The 25,667-nt window shown below is 44.9% G+C and overlaps 1 protein-coding gene across 3 annotated transcripts in view; it reads left to right on the top strand.

Annotated features, from left to right (window-relative positions):
- The window catches only part of RUNX1 (RUNX family transcription factor 1), an 88,786-nt gene that overhangs the window by 22,526 nt on the left and 40,593 nt on the right, over positions 1 to 25,667 (top strand). For all 3 annotated transcript variants that reach the window (XM_059922289.1, XM_059922288.1, XM_059922287.1), the window contains exon 3: positions 2,718 to 2,822. In XM_059922289.1, coding sequence (XP_059778272.1) covers positions 2,718 to 2,822 — 105 coding nt within the window. The remainder of the gene's footprint in view (positions 1 to 2,717; positions 2,823 to 25,667) is intronic.

The raw sequence follows: 25,667 nt of genomic DNA, 5'->3' as shown, positions 1-25,667 counted from the left end.
CATGTATCCAAGCTGTGTGACTTTGGACAAACCACTCATCCTTTCTGAGCCTTAGCTTTGCTACCTATTAACCAAGGACAATAAAATCTGTCTTGTTTATTTCATGAGAGTGTTGTGAGAATCAAATAAAATAGTATATGGGAAAGTGCTTGAAAACTTGTACGTTTTACACAGACCTGAAAAGGCCAACGTTAGGAAGACAATGATTCTTTGTTGTCATTTAGGAAATCAAGAATAGGATGGTTGTAAACTTATGGTTACCAAAGGGGAAAGGGGCAGGGAGGGACAAATTAAGAGTTTGGGATTAACAGATACATACTACTATATATAAAATAGATAAACAACAAGGACCTACTGTATAGCACAGGGAACTATATTCAATATCCTGTAATAACCTATCGTGGATAAGAATCTGAAAAAGAATATATATGAAAAAGTATATATATATGTAACTGATCACTTTTCTGTACACCTGAAACTAACACAACATTGTAAATCAACTATACTCTAATAAAAAGTTTTTAAAAATTAAAAAAACAAGAATAGGATGGTTGTAGGAGGGCCGCCACAGGAGTGGGACTGTTTTGGGGGTAAAACCCACAGGTACATAGAGAGTAGTTGTCACTTGTAGTGCCAAGACTGGAACTCTATGACATTTGGTGTTTGTACTGAGTTGAATAGCATTCCCTAAGAAGTCATGTCCGTGGGTGACCTCAGAATGTGACCTTATTTAGAAATAGGGGCTTTGCAGATGTAATCAAGTTAAGCTAAAGTCATACTAGAGTAGGGTAAGCCCTGAATCCAATGACTGGTGTCCTTGTAAGGAGAGGGAGATTTGGAGACAGAGGACAGGGAGGGAGGGAGGCCACGTGAGGAAGGAGGCAGAGAGTGAAGTGATGCTGCCACAAGCCAAAGAATGCCAAGGATTGCTGGGAACCACCAGAAGCCAGGCAAAGCCAGGAGGATTCTTCCCTAGTGGGAGTACGGCCCTGTCAACACCGCAATTGTGTCAAGACCTCAGTTTATTGTCTCCTAGTTCTGGACACCAGAACTAGGAGACAATAAATTTCAGTTGTTTTAAGCCACCCAGTTTGTGGTAATTTGTTACAGCAGCCCTAGGAAGGAAATACAGTGTTTTCATGGAATCTCTGAAATGCTGAAGTTGCAGGCAGCTGAGGAAACACCCCTGGGGCAGGCACACGCCTACACATGGAGATGGGCACCTGGGATTTCATCTAGAAGATAAAATCAGGGACTTCCCTGGCAGTCCAGTGGTTAAGACTTCGCCTTCCAATGCAGGGGCTGCAGGTTCCATCCCTGGTCAGGGAGCTAAGATCCCACATTCCTCGGGGCCAAAAAACCAAAACATAAAACAGAAGCAATATTGTAAAAAATTCAATAAAGACTTTAAAAATGGTCCACATCAAAAAAAAAAAAGAAAAAAATCTTAAAAAAATAAAAAGAAGATAAAATCAGAGTTAAAGGTGACATTGTATGTATCCCATGAATGCCTTCATTTTGCAAACCAGGAAACTGAGATCTGGAGAGGTCAAATATTTGTACAGGAACCTAAATCTTCTAACTCTCTTGCAGGAAGAGCTGTGCCTTTCTCTCTCTCTCTCTCTCTCTCTCTCTTCCCCCATACACACACACACACACACACACACACACACACGCACACACCTTTGAATACCATGTGCCAGATGCTGTTTTAATGATTTTACTCATATTAATTCATTTAACCTCTCCCAAAACTCGATAAGGTAGGAAAAGTTATATGTACCCATCTTCCAGGTGAGGACACTGAGGCACAGGGAGGGCTAGTGCCTTGTCAAAGGTCAGCTAGCCAGAATTCAAAACCAGAGGGCATTCTCTGAACTGCTTAGCAAAGAAGAAATGCTTTTTAGTAACTAATGTATTTATATATTAATACTTTTATTATAAATTATGTATTTTAAAACAATTTTTAAAAATTATTAAAAGCATTGCATTCGACCTATGCAATGAAGACATGCTCGCATTTCTTAAGTTTGTATAAAATGCTTAGATGGAAATCCCTCTGCGTATTTATGCTAACAGTTGTCATTGAATCTCAATCTGTCAGTTACATATCCTTAAATCCATTTATTGAATATAAATTTTGTCTGGCCAACCCCATGAGTGCCTATAATAACATCTGGCCTTTCAAAACAATATTTAGAATCAACCAGCAATTAGTATTTTTAACATAGAGAGAATTATTCCAATTTAGCCTAGCCTCAAACTTATGAATTCTATCTTTCCTAATCCTTGGAGGTACAAACAAGGTTAGAGGGCAAAGACGGAAATGGTTTCTTTTCCTCCTTTTGCTCTGAGCTTATTAAAAGGGAGGACCTGGGAGCGGAACGAGGAGTGGACAGCTGCCAATCTGCTCCTATGTCCCTCGGGTTCCGACCTGAAAGAAAACACATCTGAATCTCTCTTGATCCTGTGTTATTCATGACTAAATAAAAGCCACGTGACTAAGGGAAGTGTCACATCTAGACAACGTAGTTGTACATTCCAAAATGTAAGCAAAGCCAAACTCAAAGGAGTATTGGAAAAACCAGTAATGTGTGCTGAAGTCCTGCCACCTTTCCAGTGTGAGGGCTGGAAATCATAAATTAATTTTGAATTACCCAGCAGATATATTCAGGCCATTGCCTCATTCTTCGTTGCTCTCTTTTGTGTTCCAACAGGAAAGAGCTTCACTCTGACCATCACCGTCTTCACAAACCCACCACAAGTCGCCACCTACCACAGAGCCATCAAAATCACAGTGGACGGACCCCGAGAACCTCGAAGTAAGTGGGCCGCCCCTCGGGGCTGGCACCTCCCCTCCCAGCTGGTACACTCAGGCACCAGAACCCTTGTGTTCTATCAGCATCACTCACATGTGGCTAAAACTTCTGCCAGAGGGAAATGTCAGACCCCTGCAGGGAGGAAGAATTTTTCTTTTGACACTCTCACTCCTCAAAGTTGTCTCTGAGCATTGGGCTCTTTTTTTGAAGCATCTTCTTGCAGGGCAAAAGGAAATCAGGCTGACTCAAGTGCATGTCAGAATCATTTCAGGACTGCATGGGCCTAAGGACCAAATACGTGGTAAAGTTCAAGGAAGATTGGCCAGGGGCAGAGGGGGTCAAAAGAGGCCAGAGGGTCAGAGTGGACCACAAGGGGCTGATCACCATCCATGCTGGCCTTTTATTCACTTGGAGGCTGGAGATGAAATCTATGAAAATGACCCTTTCCTTTCTGTGCCACAGATCAAAATCTTATTACAGGATTGTTTAAAATAGAGAATGGGAGGGGAGAAGAGTGCCTGAGAGAAAACCAGTAAATACAGAAAGATGGTACAAAAAAAATAGTTCCTGTGAGGAAAGCTTTTTTATAAAAGGAGTGGGGTTGTTTAGTCTGCAGAAAAATGTCTTCACGGTGACTTAATGACTATCTTTGAGTAAACACACAGTAACACTTTTCCAGAACCACACCCTTCCCTGGGATGGAGGCTGGGTTCCAGTTCCAGATCTGTGGAGCTGACTGGAGCCCCCGCCCAGCATCTGCATGCCTCCTAACCATGTCACGCCCCCGGTGGAAAATTAATATCTCTATTAATTTTTATAAAGGGTGGGGTTGAGGGTGTCAGAAACAGGGCTTCCTACCGTGCCAGCAAGCTGAGATGCAGGGATGACAGGTCGTAAAACGAAGTGGTTAAGAATTTGGGTTCTGGGGCAAACAAACGGAGTTCCGGTTGAGGCTCTTAAGCCTTCAGGAAGTTATGGCGCCTCTCTGAACCTCAGTTTCCTCATCTGTAAAATGGGGATAATAATGAGAGCTTCTCTATCAGCTTGAGTGAGACAATGCTATGTGCCCGGCACAGAGAATGAACTCGGGAAATGCCAGCAGAGCCTCCCTGCCTGCATCTCTGGCTGCTGCTCTGCCCCCCACCCCGGGGCCATTCCTCCAGAGACCCTGCCTGGTGCCTCTGGGGGCTCTAAGGTCGCCCCTGTGGCGTGGCTCTCTGCAGGTCATCCTGTGAGCACCGCAGCTCATGGCAGTCTTTCCTACAGTCCTGGCCACAGTCTCATGGCATCTTGATCACCCGCTAGAACCATCCTGGGTGCTGCCCCAACCTTCCCCATACCCCAGAGTGGGCAGAACCCAGCAGAGAACCACCACATCCACCAGGGACAACCCTCCTGCCCCCCAGGACATGGTGTCCGTTCACCATCTCCTTGGTGCCATTTGCCTGCTCCGTGACTCCCGTTATTTCTGACCTCATTTCCCCCTGGCAGATTTTTCTCTTTAAGTGCCTGGAGATGTTCTGGCCATATCCGGACTCAGGAAACTCTGGGACTTGGTAGCATCCCCTGATTCCAATTTCTGTGTGAAAAGCAAACCCCAGGCTCAGAAACACGCAGTTCCAACCAAACCCAACTTGGGAGGTTTCCAAAGTAGAAATGGCAAATTGAAGACTCCTAGTGACCCTGCATTAAACATAACAGACACACCACACAGGTACCTTGGTGCTTGCAGAGGACCAAAGAGGAAGCGGGCTCAGATTACAGCAGGCATGGGGTTGGGGAGCAGGCAGTTGTGAGGTGTAAGGCAATTGACCTTGAGGGTAATTAAACTTCCAGAAAGGCTCACTCAGGAGGCTGTAGGTTCCCTATCTTTAAAAACAGAAGCAGGGAAGTGGGGAGGGGCAAGATAGAGGTAGGAGATTAGGAGGTACAAACTACTATGTATAAAATAAATAAGATACAAGGATATATAGTACAATAGGGATATAACCAATGCTTTATAGTAACTATAAGTGGAATATAACATTTAAAAGTTGTGGATCACTATGTTACACACCTGAAACTTATATAATATTGTACATCAACTATACCTCAATAAAAGCATGTAAAAAAATAAAAATAGAAGCAATAGCCATCTCTGGGACAGTTCAAAGGCAGACCTGCCTGGAGAAAGAAGCTTAAACCAGATGACCCCTCTGTATACCTTCCGCTGCCCCTCTTCTCTCAGGCATAAAAAAGGGCAGTTTTTGCCCCACAGGCAGTATTTCCTGTAACGTTCAAAGAACTAATGGTGGTTGAGCTTTGGAAAACAAATGATGGCCGCTTGGATTTTTAAGAACTGGCAGTCAGAGGGAAAAAAATGCGATGGTAATGGCCCCGCCTGTATATACAGTTGACTCTGCTTCCTGCTGTTTTATGACTTAAGAAAACAGTCATTATTGGGGAGGGCTCTTTGAGCAGGCAGAAGGGATTTGCTCCAAGAAGGCACCCATTTCTACAGAGTCTTTCCTGCCAAATGGAATTTGGGGTCTAGGGAAAAATTAACTTAAAAACCAAATGAAGTTAAATGAATACGTATACGTATGATATAAAGAGGTGTCAGAGGCCTAGGTAGATAGTCTCCATTTCACAAGGGACGTCTACACAAAAGTCAGATGCACACAGTCTCCCAGGGTGACTCAGGTAATGCTGACTTTTCTATTCACTCTCTGAAGCAAGGCAGGCCTAAAGGCATGCTGTTTTCTTATGATTACTTGAATGTCTTGATTCTAGGTGGGAACTACTTCTCTTTGATGAAACTCTGCTCACAGCCAGTTTTGTTTTTTTTCTTTTAAGAGAAAGTTAACAGAATTTTCCCCCAGCTTTACTGAGATATCATTGACTTATAACATTGTATAAGCTTAAGGTTTACAACATGATTATTTGATATATGCTTATATTGCGAAATGATTACGGCAGTAAGATTAGTTAACACATCCATCACATCGTAGAGTGACAGTTTGTTTGTGTGTGTTGAGAACTTTTAAGATCTACCCTCTTGGCAGTTTTGTTGTTAACACATTATTGACCGGGGGGAGTTTTGCAGAAACTAACGCCCGTGGCCGTAATACACGTCTCTGGTCAAAAATGTGTTGACTATAGTCCATGCTGTACATTAGGTCCCCAGAACTTTTTCATCTTATAACTGGAAGTTTGTACCCTTTGACCCATTTCCCCACCCGCAACCCCTGGCAACCACCAATCTACTCTCTGTTTCTGTGAGTTTGTTTTGTTTTAGATTCCACATATAAGTGAGATCATGCGGTATTTGTCTTTCTCTGCTTGGCTTGTTTCACTTAACATAATGCCCTCAAGGGCCATCCATGTTGCTGCAAATGGTAAATGGCAGGATTTCTTTTTTATGCCTGAATAATATTCCTGTGTGTGTGTGTGTGTGCGTGTGCGCGTGTGTGTGTGTCACATTTTCTTTATTCATCGTCTGTTGATAGATACTTTGGTTGTCACCATGTCTTTACTATTGTGACTTATTCTTTCTAATGCAATTTTAAGAGAGGTCATTGCACAGAAATTAATATGCCCAGGCAGTGTCAAATCTATGGATTAATAACACCTCCCAAGTCCCTTCTATCATTATTATGGTGCTATGAATTCTGGGTGATTCTGGCAAAATGGTCCCAGCATCACCAAGTTGAATAGTTTTGAAAAGTTCTTTTGTTTCATGAAATCAATGACTTTGAGAGCTAAAAGGGACCTGAAAGAGGCTTCAGGGCTAATTGCCTCATCGATAAGGGAAAGCAGCCCCAGAGAAATGAAATGATCTGCTTAGGTTGGGAGAAATAGTTGGTGATGAAGCCAGGATTAGAATGAGGAGCTCCTGATGCCTAATCCTGTACTCGTATCCATCCATCTGTCTGTCCATTCATGCATTCACCTCCCCATCCATACCACACCGTCTACACCTCATCTATTCTAGGCTCTCTGACCCAACCTCGGTATCCTCATTTTTTAAACGAGGTGTTGGCTTATATGACTTCTCACATTTGTCCCGGCTCTAAGATTGTCTAGAAAGGGCAATTGTTGGCACTTGATTGCAGGCATGGAGCCTTCAACTTAAACCATTTGTGCAAAACCAGAAGGAAAGCTTATCTCATTCAACCTGCCAGTCAGGTCAATAAGAAAAGGACAAAGAATTAAGAAACATGCCACAGCTAGTCTGCTGGCTGGGCTGATGGGATAACTTGATGTTTCCCAACCATTTTCCTGGTTTTCAGTGGTGAAGTTGTAGCAAAAATTGTCTTCCAAAGAGAATTGAAAATATTTTTCATTTCAGATGATTACTTGCCCTTTTACAGTAACTGACCTGCCTCTTAGTGAGTCAAAACTTGTTTTTCCCACATTCCACAGGATTATTTTTACATCTCAGATTAATAGAGAAATTATTAATCGTTGAAAAATTAAATTTGTTATGGAGAAAGAACACCATCAGAAGGTATCTCCTGCTGGGATAGTTCTTGCAAGCAGCAATGTGGGATCTGTTTTCAGTTTGTAGGTAGAACATTTAGAAGCTTGTCAACATATTAAAAGATAGTCTTCTCTTTAAGCATGAAAGATAGAGTGAAAGGAGTTTTCAAGAAAAGGATATTTGAGATTGTTTCTATGTTTTTTTTTTTTTGTTTTTTTTTTTACTATTTCAGGGGATCTAATGGAAAACTCTAGCTCTCAACCCATGTGCCTGTAATTTAGCCCATGTGTCTGTAATATGACAATATTGAGATACCAAAGCATATTCTCTGTAGGTATTTCACTAAATAATTTGAATGCGTGAATTAATTCAGTGCTATAGAGGAAGATATTTTGCTAATGAGGGGTTGAGGAGTAGTTGGGACCCCAACGACTGACCCAGTGATGGGGGGCCGGGGAGTGGGGGAGATGTCCCAGTATTGTGGATCGTGGATTGGACAGTCATTCTGATGGCACAAGCCATCATCTGGCTAGCCAGGTATCCGTTACATCTGGAACACTGAGTAACTAATTAAAAATTGAAAAGGTTCATAAAACAAATATTGGCCATTTCTGGGACAACTTCTGCCCTCGGGTTAAAGGAGCCCTTCACAGTAACTGTTGTGTCTGAGCTCTTGAGATTCAGAATAACGGATAGCCAGGTGGAGCTGTTACTTAAAAACTTAAAAATATGCTACTTTCTGGGACATTAGCCTTTTTGCCAACTAACTATAATACTATTTTATGGGGAGTTATAGTTAAAATAGGTCGATTTAAAATGCGCTTAATTCCCCATCACTCAATCGCTTTGTTAAGGATTTTGTTGAGAGTACATCACACGACTATAACTTTCTTCTATGATACTGAATGTAAATAGCAAACCTATAATATATAGAGAGAGAGAAGAAACAGGATCTTTGTTTATGACAGTCATGTTTCAAGTGAAAAAGAGGAATGCATGACAGGCACCTATAAACTTATGGTGATAATGGACCTAAAAATGTTTGAAATCAAGTTTGTCCAGAAAAGTGTGCGATGAGCAGAAATGTTTATGGATTGCTCTGGTGATTGACTGACATACAGTTCTCTTTTAAAATGTTATTTTCTCTTAACAATAAAAATACCTAAAAATAATAATAATACGTAACACTCAGGCAGCGCTAACTGTTTGCCCAACACTGTTCAAAGTGCTGCGCATACCTTAATTGACATAATTTTTGCAAGATCAGGTAAGGAAATTGACACAAAGAGAAATCCGTTCCCTTGCCCAGGGTCACACAGTTAGTAAGCCAGAACTGAAACGAAGCAGTCCAGACATTGCAGGCCACAGACGCTGAAGTCTGTTTTAAGAACTACACCAACTGCTACTTGAGCTTTATTGTATTGAAATTTCTGTGCAGAAATTGTTTTATTAGGAGAGTTTATCAATACAATTCTGGTTCAAATACAGTTTTCTTGGAGAAAGCAGAGCCTCATAGCCTCGGCAGTCGTCATGTTTGTACTGATGGGATGGAATCAGCGTTTCCCCTGGGGCGGTGCTGCAGTGAAATGTACCAGCCACGCTGTCACATGTGCCAACTTTTGGTTCCGCGTCTTTCACCAGGGTCTGCTTGGGGGCCTGGCATCAATGGGGGCCTGAAGCAGGGATGCCGCCCGACATAAACCTCTCCTTCCAGTGCGGGCAGGCAGGAAAGATGAGTCATGTGACAAAAATGACCACCAGGTGAACCGTCCAAGTCCGTCTACCCCTTCGGCAAAGAGCTTCCTAGAGGGCCCATGTACACAGTGTGGGGCCTGTTAGGAGGATGCAAATTTGTGTCATTCTTTGCTCCTGACTTGTTAGTGGAATGCCAGGCGGTTTTCTGGATCTGTAACCTCAGGATTGTAATTATCAATCCCCAATCACTTTGTTCGCTGGGAATTGCTTCAAGCATGTCCTCTAAGTAATGAACGATGATCTACGTAATCCCCCTTTCCTTGGATCCTTCAAATGTCGGATTTGGATTTTCATTCTTTCTAGATGAAATTGCGATCCCCGAAAGAAAAGGAAATAATTCCTTCTTCCCTCTCACCCAAATATAAAGTAGGAGACAGAGGGTCAAAGAGGTAGAATGTTCTACTTATATTCCTCCTCCCCACTGTGAAAGGCAATTCATTGCTAAGATAGACATTCTGGGGTGACTTCCACTGGTGCTATAATCCCCACTGTGCTCAACTCCCCAACTATCTGATGACTTGGCAAAAGCAGTTTTTAAAGCACTGATTATCCTGCCTAAATGTTTCCAATGAATTTTAGAATGTCTTTCTGGTTTTTATGCTTAGTAACATCAAACTAGACCAAGAAGAATTTTATATACATAAAGACTTCCATGACCCTTGAGTTTTTAGTGGACTTATCCAGGCTGAGGTCTGAAAGGGTCCATTGGACGAGGGGTGTGTAAGAGGACCCTGGAGAGAGTAGGGTTCTGCCCCTGGAAGCAGTGATCATCCCCCTCAGTAGCTCGCCCAAGACCTGGGCAGACCTGTGACCTCTTGGTAACTAGCCCTGTCTTATACAGAAGTCACCAAGATGTTTAGGTGGCATTTGTATTGCTACAGAAAGGAAGGAAAAATAGTTCCTTCCAGGTACCAATGAGAACCCAACGAAATGATCTAGGTACCTTCTCAGTCTAACATAGCGGGCATGGGGGAGAGAAGAAACATGGAATGAATCTTAAACCATGACTTTGAATATCTCCTTCCATCCACACCATTGCAAACCCATATCAATATTTTAAATGCCACGCCAGTGAAGTCAAGGTCTAAGCTAACATATCACAGTCCTTGTTAGAATTTAGTATATGAAGTGCTAAAAGAAAAAAAAATCTTGTCTGCGTATAGGCTTCCATCGCTTTATCTTAAAACATGTATAGGGCTTCCCTGGTGGTGCAGTGGTTAAGAATCTGCCTGCCAATGCAGGGGACATGGGTTTGAGCCCTGGTCCGGGAAGATCCCACATGCCGCGGAGCAACTAAGCCCATGCGCCACAACTACTGAGCCTGCACTCTAGAGCCCATGAGCCACAATTACTGAGCCCGCATGCCACAACTACTGAAGCCCGTGGGCCTAGAGCCCATTCTCCGCAACAAGAGAAGCCACAGCAATGAGAAGCCCGCGCACCGCAACAAAGAGTAGCCCCCGCTCACTGCAACTAGAGAAAACCACGCACAGCAACGAAGACCCAACACAGCCCAAAATAAATAAATTTATTTTTTAAAAATGTATATAGTTTTCTAGATCCTGAACTGGGGGACCTGGGTTTCAGACTGGTGCCACCAGGCCAGTGGGTGTGAACCCAGGCAGTTAACTTAAGTACTTTCTCCTCACTTCCCTCTTCTGTCCAACCAGGCAATGGGACGAGATAATATCTAAATTAGTCCTCACTGAAGGGGTAACAAAATATCAACAGAAAAACAGAAGCCACGGGCTGCCCCACAAACAGTGCCCCTCAGAGGCTGACCCCCGTGGGCCGCCTTCCACAGGGATGTATCCTTCCTACATCAGACATATCCATATACACTCAGGTCCTACGTTAGATATTTTTTTTGCTCTAAATTTTTTTTTTTAATTTATTTGTTTTACTTTTGGCTGCGTTGGGTCTCCGTTGCTGTGCGCGGGCTTCCTCTACTTGGGGCTACTCTTTTTTTGTGGTGGTGGCGGTGCGCGGGCCTCTCAGTGAGGTGGCCCCTCTTGCTGCGGAGCACGGGCTCCAGGCACGCAGGCCTCAGCCGTTGTGGCTCGCGGGCTCCAGGGCGCAGGCTCAAGCAGCCGTGGCGCACGGGCTCAGCTGCTCCGCGGCATGCGGGATCCTCCCGGACCAGGGCTCGAACCCACGCCCCCTGTACCGACAGGTGGACTCCCAACCACCGCGCCACCAGGGAAGCCCCTGCTCTAAATTTTTGACCGGCTTTTATCATTTGGTGTTGAAATTATCTGGCTGTGAGTAACTCATTTAATTCCCTGCAGCCCTCATCTCGCTGCCATCAACACAGTGATTGCCATGGGGTTGAGATCCCCGTTTTGGCACTTGCTTACCGTGTGGGTGACCATCCCTGGGGTGGATGCTGGCTGAGCCCCCGTAGAACAAGGACAGGGGCTGTACGAGCCTCCCAGGGCAGGGAGCCTGAACGCCACAGTCTTGGTAGAACATTTTGAACCAATGTCTGGCACACAATCAGTGTTCAGGAGATGGAACAGTTATTTACCTTGAGTCTTGGAATCCTTTGGAAATGAGAAAACTCTAAACAAAAAAGAGTTGTGATTCCTAAGTTTAAAAATTCATGAAGTTGCCATCATGTTTCATTTTTTTAGACACTTAATTAAACATTTATAAATTTTGATTTTTTTTTTCAGTTTTCCTTTTGTATTTAGACACGGTAAAATTTCTTTTCTGGCATCTTTATGGACCTTGAAACACTCCGGGCACTGTTCCTAAGTCCCTCATGGACAAATGGCTTTGCCCCCAAAGGTTGAACTTTGTTTTCACAAACTCAGGGGGAAAAATCCTGCCTGAGTAACATCGAAAGTATTTGAGGTCTAACATCTGGGTCCTTTCAGATACATGCATGACACAGCTTGGGAGAGGCTGTTCCACACTGATCTAGAAAACTGACATGAAATGTGCCAGAGTCTCTTGGGGTCTGAATTCTCGCGTCAGATGCATGCAACTCACCTGGGGGACGGTGGTGCCTGGACCCGTTAGCCGCAGCCAAGCTTTGCGGGCATAGAAAACACTCGGCCGCTCTGAGTTTCCTAAACCAGTGTGTCTTTCTAGATTTGCTTTGGGTTTTTTGGATTTTTCTCTTTTGGTATGTGTTTGCTAGGGCTTTTCTTCTTTTTCCCCAAAGACATTCAGTAGCACATTTCAATGACGGTGCTTCCACCTTTCACCATCGGAAACCCTTCTGGGCATGCGCAGTGCCTCGTTTGTTGCCTGCGCACCTTGTGACCTGATTGAGTGGCCTCTGACCTGGGATGGTTGGGGAGCAGCTCCGCTGAGGTCCGTGCTGCCATCTAGTTGCACTTTGGGAAGCACCTAAGCGCGTTGGAACACTGGGTGCTGCGCAACCAGATGGGCCCCATCTCTGTGTGCGAAACTCTCCTGGCGGGGCGGGGGGGTGGTGGACCCACAGCTTGCAGATGGATTGCTGTTGGCACAGCGCATTATAATGCATCTGCTTGTCGGCTTTGGGGTGGACTTAGAATTTTTTTATACTCTAACCACGTTCTAGTTTTTATTTTTCAAAAAAAACTCTACTTGAGTTTTTGCAAAGGCTTGTATTTTTTTCCTGTAAGGCATGTAGCTAAGAAAGGCATTAGTAAGAATTGGATCCAGTGGGTCTGATAGAACTCCACCACCACCAAGAAGAAAAAAAAAAAAACAACGCAGGTTAAGTTTAAGTAAGTTAAGTAAAACTACCCCCTTGCCCTAGATCTGTGTTTAAGTTCATTTGAGCTAGCTTGCAATTTCTGTGTTCTCCCATTTTTTCCATGTTCTTTTCCTTTATACACAATTTGTTTTAAAGGTTTGCTTTTTTGCTATGAAAAGTTGACGATAAAGAAGGGGTAAATTAGGTATAATCTATTACTGAGCATTACAGCTGTATTATCAGACACATCACAAACACTGACACTGGATGTGGAATGCCTTTTTCATATTCTGAGTTACACGTGGTATATTTGCAGTGAGTTCTTTCTGCAAGTAAGTTATGCATCGTCACTGGGAAAATTCCCAATAGCCAAGCCAAATATTCTAGCTATACATTTGTAGATGAAAGCCAAGGTAAAAGACACTTAAGTACCCAAAGCAAAGTTCTTTTCTGTTTGCCTTTTTTTGAGGAATACAGTTGAATTAATCTGCCAACTCCCTAGACCACTATAAAGTAAGTTAATGGCAATACATTACTTTGGTACTTCCACGATTTACATATACTCAGGGTCCATTAAAGCAAGTATTGACTAAAACTCAGCCTGTTATTGAATCTTTCAGGGTACTTTCATACACTGAAATGTCGAGCATTTGAGATCCCATTTGTTTGTTTTTGTTTTTGTTTTTGTTCACCATGGCTTAGAAGTCAGCCTTCTGGTCATTTGAGATAAAAAGTAAATATTTGAAATAACTAAGCTCTTAAGAACTATATACATTTTTGGCCCTCTTTGGATTTGTTCCTGGTATCACCTTATTTTTACTCACCTCTGAAGTAGATTTATGATATTTCCAATTCACTCATTTTAAAGAGCTAAGGAGAAACATCTTTTTGTTCATTTCTGGCATTGCTAACAGGGCATAGCCCCAAGTTTCAGAAATGAAGCAGAGAGTTCTGAGCTTGAGGGAGTGAAAGAGGAGTTTGGAGCTGGACCAACCTGGCCTCACGTCTGAGCCCTGCTACTTACTAACTGCGTAATTTCCCCATCTGTAGAATGGGCTTCTGACACCTACCTTGCTGGGGGATGTGAGGATCAAATGAGACAGCCTGAGGGGCAGGCTGGCGTGGTGGTTGGCAGCCCGGCTAGAGAGCTGACTGCCTGATTCAGGGTCACGTCTCCACTGTGATCAGATTAGCTTCCCCAAGCTCAGTCTTCTCAGGTGTAACACCAGGAAGAAGATGTCCCCACCTTGGGGAATTCTTGTGCCAACTGAATTAGTAACACATGTGATGATACACAGTGCCTGGCACAGAGGTGCCCCTTAAATAGTAGCCGTTATTATTAAAGCACATGCCCTGGACACAGGTGGGCCCCCTTCCCACATCCCATAGCCCTCACCGCGGAAGCAACTGGAATGCTGCCCGAGTGGGAGGCCAAATACTTGCCATTGCCAAGTTCCTTTTTTCTTAAACTTTTTATTTTATATTGGAGTATAGCCGATTAACAACGCTGTGATAGTTTCAGGTGCACAGCAGAGCGACTCAGCCATACATATACATGTATCCATTCTCCCCCAGACTCCCCTCCCATCCAGGCTGCCACATAACATTGAGCAGAGTTCCCTGTACTGTACAGTAGGTCCTTGTTGGTTATCCGTTTTAAATATAGCAGTGTGTACATGTTGATTCCACACTCCCTAATTTTTTTTTTTTTTTAATCATTGCAGATGGAACTCTCAGGATACAATACAGTGAGGGCTTTTTTCTCTTTTTCCTTCCACCCTACCTATTATTAACCCCAAATACTGAATTCCGGAGCCAACTTCACCAATATTCTCCTCATTGAAGCAAAACCAAGTTCACCATATGGCCCTGCTTCGTTTGTCTCTTTTCCCAAACAAAGATTTTATCAAAAGGTAGTTGTTTCTTAACTGAACACACGGCTGTGTGATCTGCCAGGATTCTTAGCATCTAGAAGCTTCCACTGAGTCATCCATAAGGTGAGGATAATTATATGAGCTCTAATGCATAGGATTGCTTTGGATGAATTGAGATAATAGATATCAAGGTGCTTTGTAAACAGTCTATCAAATAATAGAAATATATAGATATGTAATTAGATTAACAGAAAAACAATCAGGAAATTTTACTGTTGTTGTGTATATTATATTGTACAAAAATCTCAGGGATCTTAAATAAAATAATTATTGGTTTCTTGAAGGTACATTTCATCTCATACTTTCTTCCAGGATTGATGAGAAGAAAACCATAGAGAAAAATAGAGACATTTTAATCAGCCCCACTGTGAATCCATACTTTTAGAAAGTTTACTTTTTGCCATTAAAATATCTTAATATTTTCTTTCCTACTGTTATACACCCTTTAGGCATTTTGAAAACAAACAGACAAAAGGCAACCTTGACAGTTAAGAGAACTGAGTTTTATTTTAATATCTATTTCTTTTCCAAAACCAAATACAGTTTTTCCTCTCCAGCTGTATTATTTCATTTTCTCTCCATGAAAGGCTTAGGGAGAATTGCAAAGATCGCAGGGCAGCTTGCTGAGTCCTTCTTTCTTTTTTTTTTTTTCCACCCGTGGCTTTTTATATATGCTGTTCGCCTGAGATTTCTGGATTAGATTGCAAGGAGGTGAAATATTACCCCCTTGAGCCTTTGTGCCAGTTTCCCAGGAGGAGTCAAAACCTGCAGTTGCTCCAAGGTGGGAAACTTGCAAGGCTCCGGAGGCCGGTTTGCTGTCCTGTTCATTCACGGATGTGCTGCTCAGAGCAGGTTGGGAGGAGAAACTCGTTCTATTCCTTGGGTGATTCAGCCAGTCTCAAAATAAATAAATAGCCAAGTGCAGGGAGAAAGAACTGGAAACTGCTGAAATTTGAGTCTCGAGTGCTGAGTTGTCCTCGGAGCCACTCTGTTGAGCTGTAAGAGGAATCCTGAGCCCTGGGCAAGGGAGAGGCAGCCGCATGGAAAGACTGCTTGGGAGCGTAGATCCTGGCCCCCGGCTGGTTCTGCAAAGCTCAGCAGCCTCCGTTTCCTCCTCTGCAGAACAAGAGAGAGGGAGGATTTGATGGTTTTAAGATCCTTATCAGCTTCTAAAAGTAAGATTCGATGTCTGTAGGAGTGATTGCATCACCTCCACTCCTCCACGCCCCCCCCGCCCCCCCCCACCCCGGCCAAGTGCATCACCCAACCTGGAGAAGGAGAGCCCCGGCTTTGCAGCCAGCCCATCAACCTGGGGAACCAGATCCAGGGCTAAGAAGATGGGCGAGGGCCAGGTGGAGGGAGTGGGGAGGGCACAGCTACTCACACCCCAAACAGGGGAGAGAAATGGATAAAGGTGCACCCAGAGTGACATGCCATAAGGAGAGCAAATCATCCTAACTAGATTTCCCATGACTTTGGCATCATTTGAAGGAAAGAGGGAAGGAAGGGAGGGAGGAAAGGAAGGAAGGAAGGAAGGAAAAGAAAGGACGGGGGAAAAAAGTCATCCTTATACCCACAAAGTGCTCAATTGTGCAAGCTACAGAGCCCCAACCTGGCCAAATTCCGGAAGCTGGCCAGCCGGAGACCTCAGTGTTCATTCCTCAGCCAACTTAAAAAAGATGGGTTGAGTCCTGTTGACCTAATTGCTGGATGTTTCTGAGTGAGGCTGCCTCTCTCCTTTGCCTCCTCGCAGTCTTAGGAGCTGTTCTTCACTACCTGCCTTACTTACCTATCTTCACAATCTAGCCGCAAACAGCTTGGGTTGACCACACCACTTCCCTATTGAAAGTTAATACTGTTTGACTCATTCTGTGTTACTAACCTGAAGCCAAAGAAAACAAGCCAGAGAATAACCGGCTTGTACGGAGCTTGGAAAGCTCTCAGAGGCCCTGCTTTCAAAATCCTATACAGTAGCTTTACTATATCTTTGGGCTGCAGCTGCAAAGAAAATGAAGGAAGCAGAAGTGGTTTAAAAAAAATAAAAGTTGAGGGTGGGGAAGAGACAGGGAAGGGAGTGGGGGTGGCCCTCGGGCTGGGAAAAGACAAAGCATAACCTGCAGTTTACAAGGGCGCCCTCACCCAGTGGAGGTTATGCTTTCACACAGCAGAGTGTTCGTACAGAAGAGGGACTGTTGACGATGTGAAAAGGAGAGAAAGTTCAAAACACTGGTCCTGTTGCATTCATAGCAGAGCAGGGAGGCTGGTCCTACCAAGCCAGCCTTCCAGAGGCAGAGTCCCAAGGTAAAGACAGAAGGAGGAAGGCCTGTTGCTTTCCAATCTGGAAAGGACTGGGATGGCAGAATGGTGCCAGAGTTTTGGAGGGAAGTTCTGACAGCCTTTTTGTCCTTCACTCCAGAACTGACTCAGATGCGCTCACCAGGGTGAATAGGGGGCACTTGTGTCTTGGAATAAATGGAACTTTCCCTCCCAACATTACGTGGCAAGCAGTGGGACCAACACTTTCATCACCGTGCTGTGACTCTTCGGGAGTCCCAGACAAAGAGCCACTGCCCCTTCAAGTAACTGAGGGGGGAGGACCCCTGCCCCACAAATGCTCCTACTCAGCTGTGGACAGTGGATAAAAGTTAGCCTGAGTGAGGCCATCATCCCTAAAACAATCTGCCAGCTTCTTCTCTGGATGGTGTGAGGTAGGGATAATGGCCTGTTAAAAACAACCACTAGTCACTATTGGCTTTCTTACCAGCAAGTGCTCAAGAGCTGTGAGTGGCCAGAGGGCCACTGTCCTTTTGTACCAGCCAAAGCCTGCTTAGCCATCTATTAAAGGGCTTGGGTTAGGACTTTGCCTGGCCCCTTGGTCTCCTGCTGCCATGAGGCCAGCCCAGAATTCAGTGGGCATTTGTGACATGAGAGGAGATGGGAATCAGATACTGCTCCCCCAGGGACCAACAGGAGGGCTTTTAGGAATGGGGGAGAACTTTCCTTACCCTTTGTTAAAAACGAAGAGGAATGGAGTGTCCTGCCCCCTGCTAGATGTGCGTCCCAGAGTAAGTCTAGCTCAGGAAGGGGGTGTTCATTCACTTACGCATTCATTCATCACTCGTTCATCACCCAGCATTGATTGGGGCACCACCCGACCTCCAGAGGGCCCTCGGTGTACCGCAGCCCTCTCTGAACAGGCTCGGGGCCTCCGGCTTTCATGCATGGTGTGTGCGGGTGCAGGAGGGGAGTGGAGACCCGCAGGGGTGTCAGAATGCCTGGAGGGGAGACCAGGAACGCCCAGGCGGCCCGATGCAGCCGGCAGAGCCTGTGGACTCCGGGGTGATGCTTCCCTTCCCCCAGGCCTTGCCTGTCCTCCCAGAGCCAGCACCGCTGGGGACCCGGACTGCAAAGCCAGGTCAAAGCCTCAGGGAGTATTTCCTCTCAATGTGACCCCTGCCTCACCACCCAAACGTACACTTCTGACGTCACCTCCCATTCGCAGAGCCTGTCCTTGGGGAGCAGGAGCCATTCAGATAAATGGATCACATGACGAACAGTTACCACTCTTGGGTAACTTTTTGTTACCCTCTACCGGGGTTTTCTTGAGACAGTCTCTTCACCGAGGATGGGCTGACAATACTTGGAATCACAAGCTTGTAGAGGAGAATGAATCCGGAACTTGTGAGCTGTCTGCACCCTTCCACGGAGATTGCCTCCGCCGCCCCCCAGAGGGCTGCCTCTGGTCAGGAGCAAAAGAAACCAGGAGGGTTCTCCGCCCTAAGCTACCATGACCTCCTTAGTCACCAGACAGAAACAGGAGGTAACCCGTGGTGACCGATGACCACAGATCCTGACTCCTCTGCTTTTAGGGAGGCCCAGGTCTCCAAAAGCTCAGGCATATGAGCTAAAAACTCCACTGCCTGTTACTGTGAGCCTGGAACTTCAGGGAATTCAGTTTTGTTTCTGTTTTTGTCCCATGAATTTTGAGGGCAAGGTTCAGGGAGGGATGGAGGGGGCGGGCCCTGTGTGGCCCTTTGGTCTAAAGTCTGGGTTAATTGTTGTTCTCGCTGTAGCCCCAGCCCGCTTTGCTCTCCACTTTGGCTTTCTACACCTTTCCTTTCGTGCTTTGCTCTAGCAGTTATGTCTTAGCCCATGTCTAGAGGGACATGGGACGCTGCGTGTGTGCGCATGTGTGTGTGTGCGTGTGTGTATGGGGATACTCTCTCCAGAAACACAAGGAAGCTGTAGCAGTGCCTTGCTTATGTGAGGGTGCTACACTCAGCTCTGCACGAAAGGCCTTTTATCCATTCTTTTTTATCTTTTTGTGTAATGAAGGGAAAAAAAAATAGAGAAGACAAGTTTTACGGATGGTTTAATGTCTCATGAGTCAATTCTCCGTGAAACTCTGTATGTTCAATTATGATATTTTTCCTCCCCAAGTAGTTTTCCTGAGCCCTCTGCAGCTCCATTTCAGCTGAAAACTTTAGTTCACATTTCCTTTGCCCCAGATAAGTTCTACTTTCCTACAATCTAATGGAGGACAATTGGTTGGCACCGGTGTTTGGCCAGTCAGTCAGTCATTCAGTGAACATTTAGTGAGCCTACGGTGTGCCGGGTACTCTCCTATGCACTGGGGATACAGCTGTGAAGAAAAGAGACAGAATCCCACCTTCATGGAGCTTGCAGCCCAGTGGGCCTAGACAGACTGTAGGTAACATTAATAAATGGTATGGAGAAAACCCAAGGTAAAGGGTCAGGGATGGGCCAGGTTGGAGAGGGTTTGCAACTTAAACTAGGGTGTTCAGGAATTTCTCAGGGAGAAGATGAAATTTAAGCAAAGACTGGGAAAAAATGGGAGAGATCTGGTCCACAGGTATCTGGAGAATTAAGTGTTCTGGGCAGAGGAAACAGCAGGTGCAAAGGCCCTGAGGCAGGCACATAGGAGCAATAGCAAGATGGCCAGTGTGACTGGAGCAAAGTAGGGAATTCAAACTGTCTGCCTTCTAGTGTAGAAAGCAGGCTTAGCAAAATGCCAGCCTGACCTCTAAAACATGCGCTTCATGCCATGGGAGGGGGCAGTGCAGGACCACAGTTGGGGAAGACCCAGGATAGGGACGCCCCATGCACAGGTAGACTCAGGGATCACTCACTTACCTGTTGCCACCTGCAAGAGAACCAAAGCTCTTCTCAGCCGAAGGCATCGCCATCCCTGCTGGTGATTCTCCTGGGGTAAAGCATCACATCTGCAGAATCCCTAAGTCAGTAGAAACCCACGGCCTAGGAAGTGGCGGCATCCCAGCGGATTTTCCCCGCTGGCTTGGTGTGATTTAGCAGGAGCAGGAGCGAGGGGAACAGAAGCCCTGCACAGGGCGCCTGGGTGAGGGCGGGGGGACAGCTGCCCAGGTGGGTTGATGAGCATTCATCTCGGCCTTACATTCCTCTGGCCGCTGATGGGAAGCAGTGGGCAGGGAACCAAAGAGTATCATTATTTTCTAACCAATAAGAGATGCAGGAAAATGAGGCCCTGGATTAAGATTCAGCAGAGTGGTTTTCTTCCCAGCTGCAGCCCTTGACAACCTGCTAGCAGGTTTTAAGGTGAGTTTAATGGCCCACTCCCTCTGGATGCAGCCTTTGGGCCATCATGGGGAAGGGGCAAAAACAGAATGGGATGTCTCAGCCAGTGGGTACCAGGAAAGGCTCAGTGGAGGCTTGAGGGGAGAGAGGGAAGGATCTGGGAAAATTGATGTCCAAGGTCACTAGTAACTGTTCAAAGGGCATCAAACTGATGTCCAAGGTCACTAGTAACTGTTCAAAGTAACTGAACAGTTACTTTGAACTAGTAACTGTTCAAAGGCAGAGGGAGAGTGAATTCTCAGGATACCTTGTTCAAAGCTGCCAGCCACCAGCACACCCAAGTGTAGAGCAGGCCAGGGAGAATCCCAGGTTCAAGACAGAGCTCTGAAGGCCAGTCTAATGGCTCCCAAAGGCCAGGTATTTGCCTAAAAAAAGAAGAAAGAGAACTCTGAAAGTCCTAATGTCCCATGAAGTTGTTCAAGAAAGCCCCTGCTTAGAGTCGTCTGACAGGAACCAGTTGAGTAGAATCGCTGCAGATGTAATTGCCCTGAATGCTTTTAGAGCCCCTCACAGTAATCCGTCTTAGTCCTTTAATTCCAGGCTTGCAGATAAGGAGGCTGAAGAGACTTGCTCTTGTCCGCAGGAAAGTTGGGTGGAAAAGCAGATTTACGATGGAGAGTTATTAACATCCAGACTGGCAGTCCCATTTCCCTGGTGCCACGCTGTTTCTCTCGGGGAGAGAAGGATTATAGCATCTGCATTAGCACCCCCATCCTTGCGGGGGCTCAGCGGTCTCAGCCGCTGCATTTCTGGGATGGACTAATAGCGTCCAAGTAACCCTTTTCTGCTGTTCCCCAAAGTCTTTCCTTAGACGGCAGGGCGGAAGTTGCTTCCTGCGTGAGAATGCTGGGTTCCCCTTGCAGACCCACCTGATTATTGCAACAGCGACTCAGGGAGTCATCTCAGGGGTGGTGGGAGAGAGACGGTCACAACCCACCTCTCTGCAGGCAGAGTTTTGGCATTTTCAGCCACTCTGTACAGCACACTGAAGAATTTAAAAACTTTTTTTAAAGGCCACGAAATAGTTATCACCACAACAAGGCCATCACTCAGCGTCCATGGGCACTTAGTCTAAACACAGTCCTGGTACATTTGGTGTTTTAATTTCCAAGCCCGGCAGAGGAGAAGCGTGTCGGAAGCATGCGCACCACAGGGAGGAACCGCTGGCGCTCACACCCATGCTCCCAGGGTGGTGCCGGGCCCAGCAGCTCCAGCATCACCAGCACCTTATTCTGAGCTCACTGGCCCCACCCCAGCCCGGCCAGGACGTCCGGGTGACTCGCATGCCCTTGCAGACGTGCGAGACCCAGCTCTCTGCCAGGGGTCACCCCACGGCTCGGGCTTTCTTCTGTTCTAAGGACGAGCCGAGAACAGAAGTGGGACTGTAAAGGCAGAGTGTGCAAATCGTGCAAGTGCCCGGGGTCCCTGTGATGGACAACCACGGGACACTGTGCGCCTCCCCTCTCTGTTACGTGGGAGTCGTGGAAATGGGTATTTCTAGGTGCACGGAGCATGAGGTGGTGGGGGAAGGTTTTGGGAGTGGGTGTGTTTTCAGACCTGCCCTCTCTCTCTAGTTGGCTGTGCCAGACTGGGAAAATGACATAACTTCTCTGAACTTCACTCCCACGTATGGGTTAAAAAACGAGGCTAATTTCTCCAGCCCTTCTTCAGTTCAGAAGGACTCCAACCTTGCGCTGTTCTCTAAGCTTAACGATATGGGAGGAGATGGGGGGGGGGGGGGAAGTTAGGCTACCTGTGTACATATAACGTTGGATGATATATAAACACGTATTATAATATGTATTCTAATGTAGTTACATATATCAGTATATATTTTATATCACATTATATATTGTGTATATAAGGTGTATACAATCTATATATAATCTATGTATACAATTATATGTATAAATCTATGTAGATATCATCTATACACAATATATAATATGAGACCGTATTTCCTAACATTTAATTAGCTAGCAGATGTATAGGTTTGCAGTCAGGAAGGTTGTTTTTTTTTTTAATAAATTTATTTATTTTAAATTTATTTTTGGCTGTGTTGGGTCTTCGTTGCTGCACACGGGCTTTCTTTAGTTGCGGCGAGCAGGGGCTACTCTTCATTGTGGTGCACGGGCTTCACATTGCGGTGGCTTCTCTTGTTGCGGCGCATGGGCTCTAGGCACGCGGGCTTAAGTAGTTGTGGCACGTGGGCTCAGTAGTTGTGGCTCGCAGGCTCTAGAGTGCAGGCTCAGTAGTTGTGGCGCACGGGCCTAGTTGCTCTGCGGCATGTGGGATCTTCCCGGACCAGGGCTCGAACCCGTGTCCCCTGCATTGGCAGGCGGATTCTTAACCACTGCGCCACCAGGGCAGTCCTAGGAAGGTTTATTTCACCGCCTGCAAGGTGCTTTGAGGAAGGATCACATCCATGTTCGGTACCAGTGCTTTAAAGTCCTAATGACTTTGATGACCCCGGAACACTCTAACCCTGGTTAGAGTGTTAAACCAGGAAAAATGAGCTGACCTCTAAACGTGTTGGTTTCTTTTCCCTAGGCATAAAGAATAGCACATTAAAGAAAGAAATATCAATGTTCTTATATCCGGATATATGTCGTTAGTATCAGATTGATTGGCAAACATCTTTTGAAAAACATATATCCTTTTAGAAGAATCACAATGAGATTGATAGATGGATGGAAGGAAGGAGATAGAGATCTATAGACACACATATATAGACAGATATCTTTTTGGTCTCATCATTTTGCATCAATTTTTCTCAACTGCTCATCATGACAGTGCTTTGAGTATATGCCTTTTCTAATTTTTCTGCTGAGAATCTATCAAGAAAACTAGTAAACTCATATCAGAAACATGGACTAGCGTTTTGATTGTCAGGAAATGATTCTCTCTACCCAGAACTTGCCAAGAAAAGGTGACAACTTAGCCTTATCTGTTTTCTTTCATAGAAGATCATATACAGATAGTCCCTGACTTAGGATGGTTCTACTTACAATTTTTCAACTTTATGATGGTGTGAAAGCGACACATATTCGGTAGAAACCACACTTCGAATTGTGAACTCTGATCTTTTCCCGGGCCGTTGATGTGTGGTGTGATGCTTGTGTGGTGTGATGCTTGTGTGGTCAGCCATGCCATCTCAGGGATCAACAACTGATACACTTAACCATTCTGTGCTCAGACGACAATTCTGTTTTTCACTTTCAGTACAGTATTCAATAAATGACTTGAGATGGTCAACACTTGATTACAAAATGGGCTTTGTGTTAGATGATTTTGCCCAACTGTAGGCTAACGTAAGTGTGCTGAGAACGTTTAAGGTAGGCTAGGCTAAGCTAATTTGTTCGGTAGGTTAAGTATTTTAAATGCATTTTCAGCCTATGATATTTTCAATTGAGGATGGATTTATTGGGACATTACCCAATTGTAATTCAAGGATGATCTGTATTGTATTTCAGTTACTTACAGCCGCAGATCAACAATGGTTTTTTGAAAAGGGCACTTCATTTGTCAGTGAAATATGCATACCTACTCAGCCTAGTTTTTATAGCAGAAAACCGAAAGCTGGTCTCATTATCCATCACAAATATCCTAACATTTAGGGATACCCGTTGGGCACCCATTCCAGAAGACGCCAGGACGTATGTCTTTGGAATGAAGAAGTAAAATTTAGCAGATGGGATTAGTTTGTTTTTATTCTTTTTTTGTTCTTTTGGCTTTGTATAGTTTTGCATATATATAAAATTCTAATCAAGTACTTTTTTGAAAATGTGAAAATAGTAATAGAGAAACATAATTTAGGATCTTTTTCAACTCTGCTAAAGATTCAGTAAGATGTCCCAGTATGAAATCTTGAGGTAGCCACTATTTTCAGGACCACCACGTAAACATACACAGCTGACTTCCAACGTGTTCAAAAAGCCAGGCTGCCAACATGCACGTGTTTGAGGCTTCATTGCGTAATTCTACCACCGGGGGTGAATTCCCTATTGCCCTCTGAAGCCCAGTAGTCAGTAAGAAAGAAGAAAAGTGAATTTGATAGTGGACATTTTCCATACTCCTGTATTTAAAATTCAGGGGGCAAATTGACATTTTAATTGCACACAGATACAGGAAACTAGAGACATAAAGCATTCATTTCCGAACCCAGCTTGAAAGTTTATATCAGAATCTTCTATGTTTCACGCAAAATATTGCTCTTTGGCACACGAAATCTGATGGTTTCAGAAAAGAAGAATTAGGTCTTCCTTTGATCTAGTTTATAAATACATCAGAACCACACGTTTAATATGATAATGCTTTTTATTTCCCCCGTGCCTTGGTGATACAGCTCTCCAGCACTAGTAGTGAGTAAGGGGCTCAGGGTTCCTTGGGAGGGTAGTAACGCTCTTACTTGCTCTGTGGATCACGCATGGGGAGGGTGTGAGATGAACTCTCATCCCCTCCTCCAGCATTAAACTCAGCCCTGCAACTCTCAGGGCTTAAGAAATAGCTTAGAGTGAAGAATTGTTTTCTCTGAGAGCTATGCCCGAACATTCCTACTAAAGCAGACAGTCATCAGTTAATCTCTGTAAATGACTACGATTTTGGCAGGTGTCAGCTGGTGCAGAAATTGCTCACATGTTGAAAACTTTTTTTTATTTTTTTTTAAGCACAGGGCAATGAGAGGGGTCTCATAAAAAAAAGTAATCTCACGTTGTTCCTGGCCGCAGTAGTGGCTTACCTGAAATGACTTATTCCTGTTTGGTTTCTTGGTGGCACGTGGTGGCACCCAAGATTGGTGACTGAGGCAGACACAATTGAAGGCCTCTCTTCAAAGGCTGGCCGGAGACTCCAAAACGTCGAATGCCATGTGTTCAGATTGATCTGGTACACATCATTCACCTGGATCACCCACTGTCCTTGACATGACGTTCCTCAAAAATGCCAGTGGGTGCCCAAGGAATGTGAAGTTTTGAAATGGGTACAAAACTTGCTAGAAGCCTCTGCACCATAACTTTGCCAACCGGCATTCTTTCTGAGGAGGTAGAACTTTCCAGAATCATTTGTCCTGCCTTCTTCCCTGCTTGACTCCTAACACCAGGTCATGGTAGGCATTTAAAGGGCTGAATTATTATGCCCGGGATGGCTTTTGAGTTGGCATTGTTTGCTCTTCTACAAGAAAACTTCAGAATTTTCAGTCTGACCGTCAGGAAGCCGAGAATGTATCACAAAGATAAGAGGAAGGAGGAGTCAAGGGAAGCTCCATCCAGAGACCACAGATGACTCCATGATGGACTGAAATAGAATGTTCTAGAAAAAGATGTTTTCATACTTCTGAGGGAAGGGGATGACAGGGGTTGTTCCGGGACCTGGCC

Source organism: Balaenoptera ricei, chromosome 4 (genome assembly GCF_028023285.1).
Source record: "Balaenoptera ricei isolate mBalRic1 chromosome 4, mBalRic1.hap2, whole genome shotgun sequence".
Classification (NCBI taxonomy): domain Eukaryota; kingdom Metazoa; phylum Chordata; class Mammalia; order Artiodactyla; family Balaenopteridae; genus Balaenoptera; species Balaenoptera ricei.
Note: the sequence above shows the minus strand (reverse complement) of the source record. Positions and strands in the feature narration are given on the sequence as shown.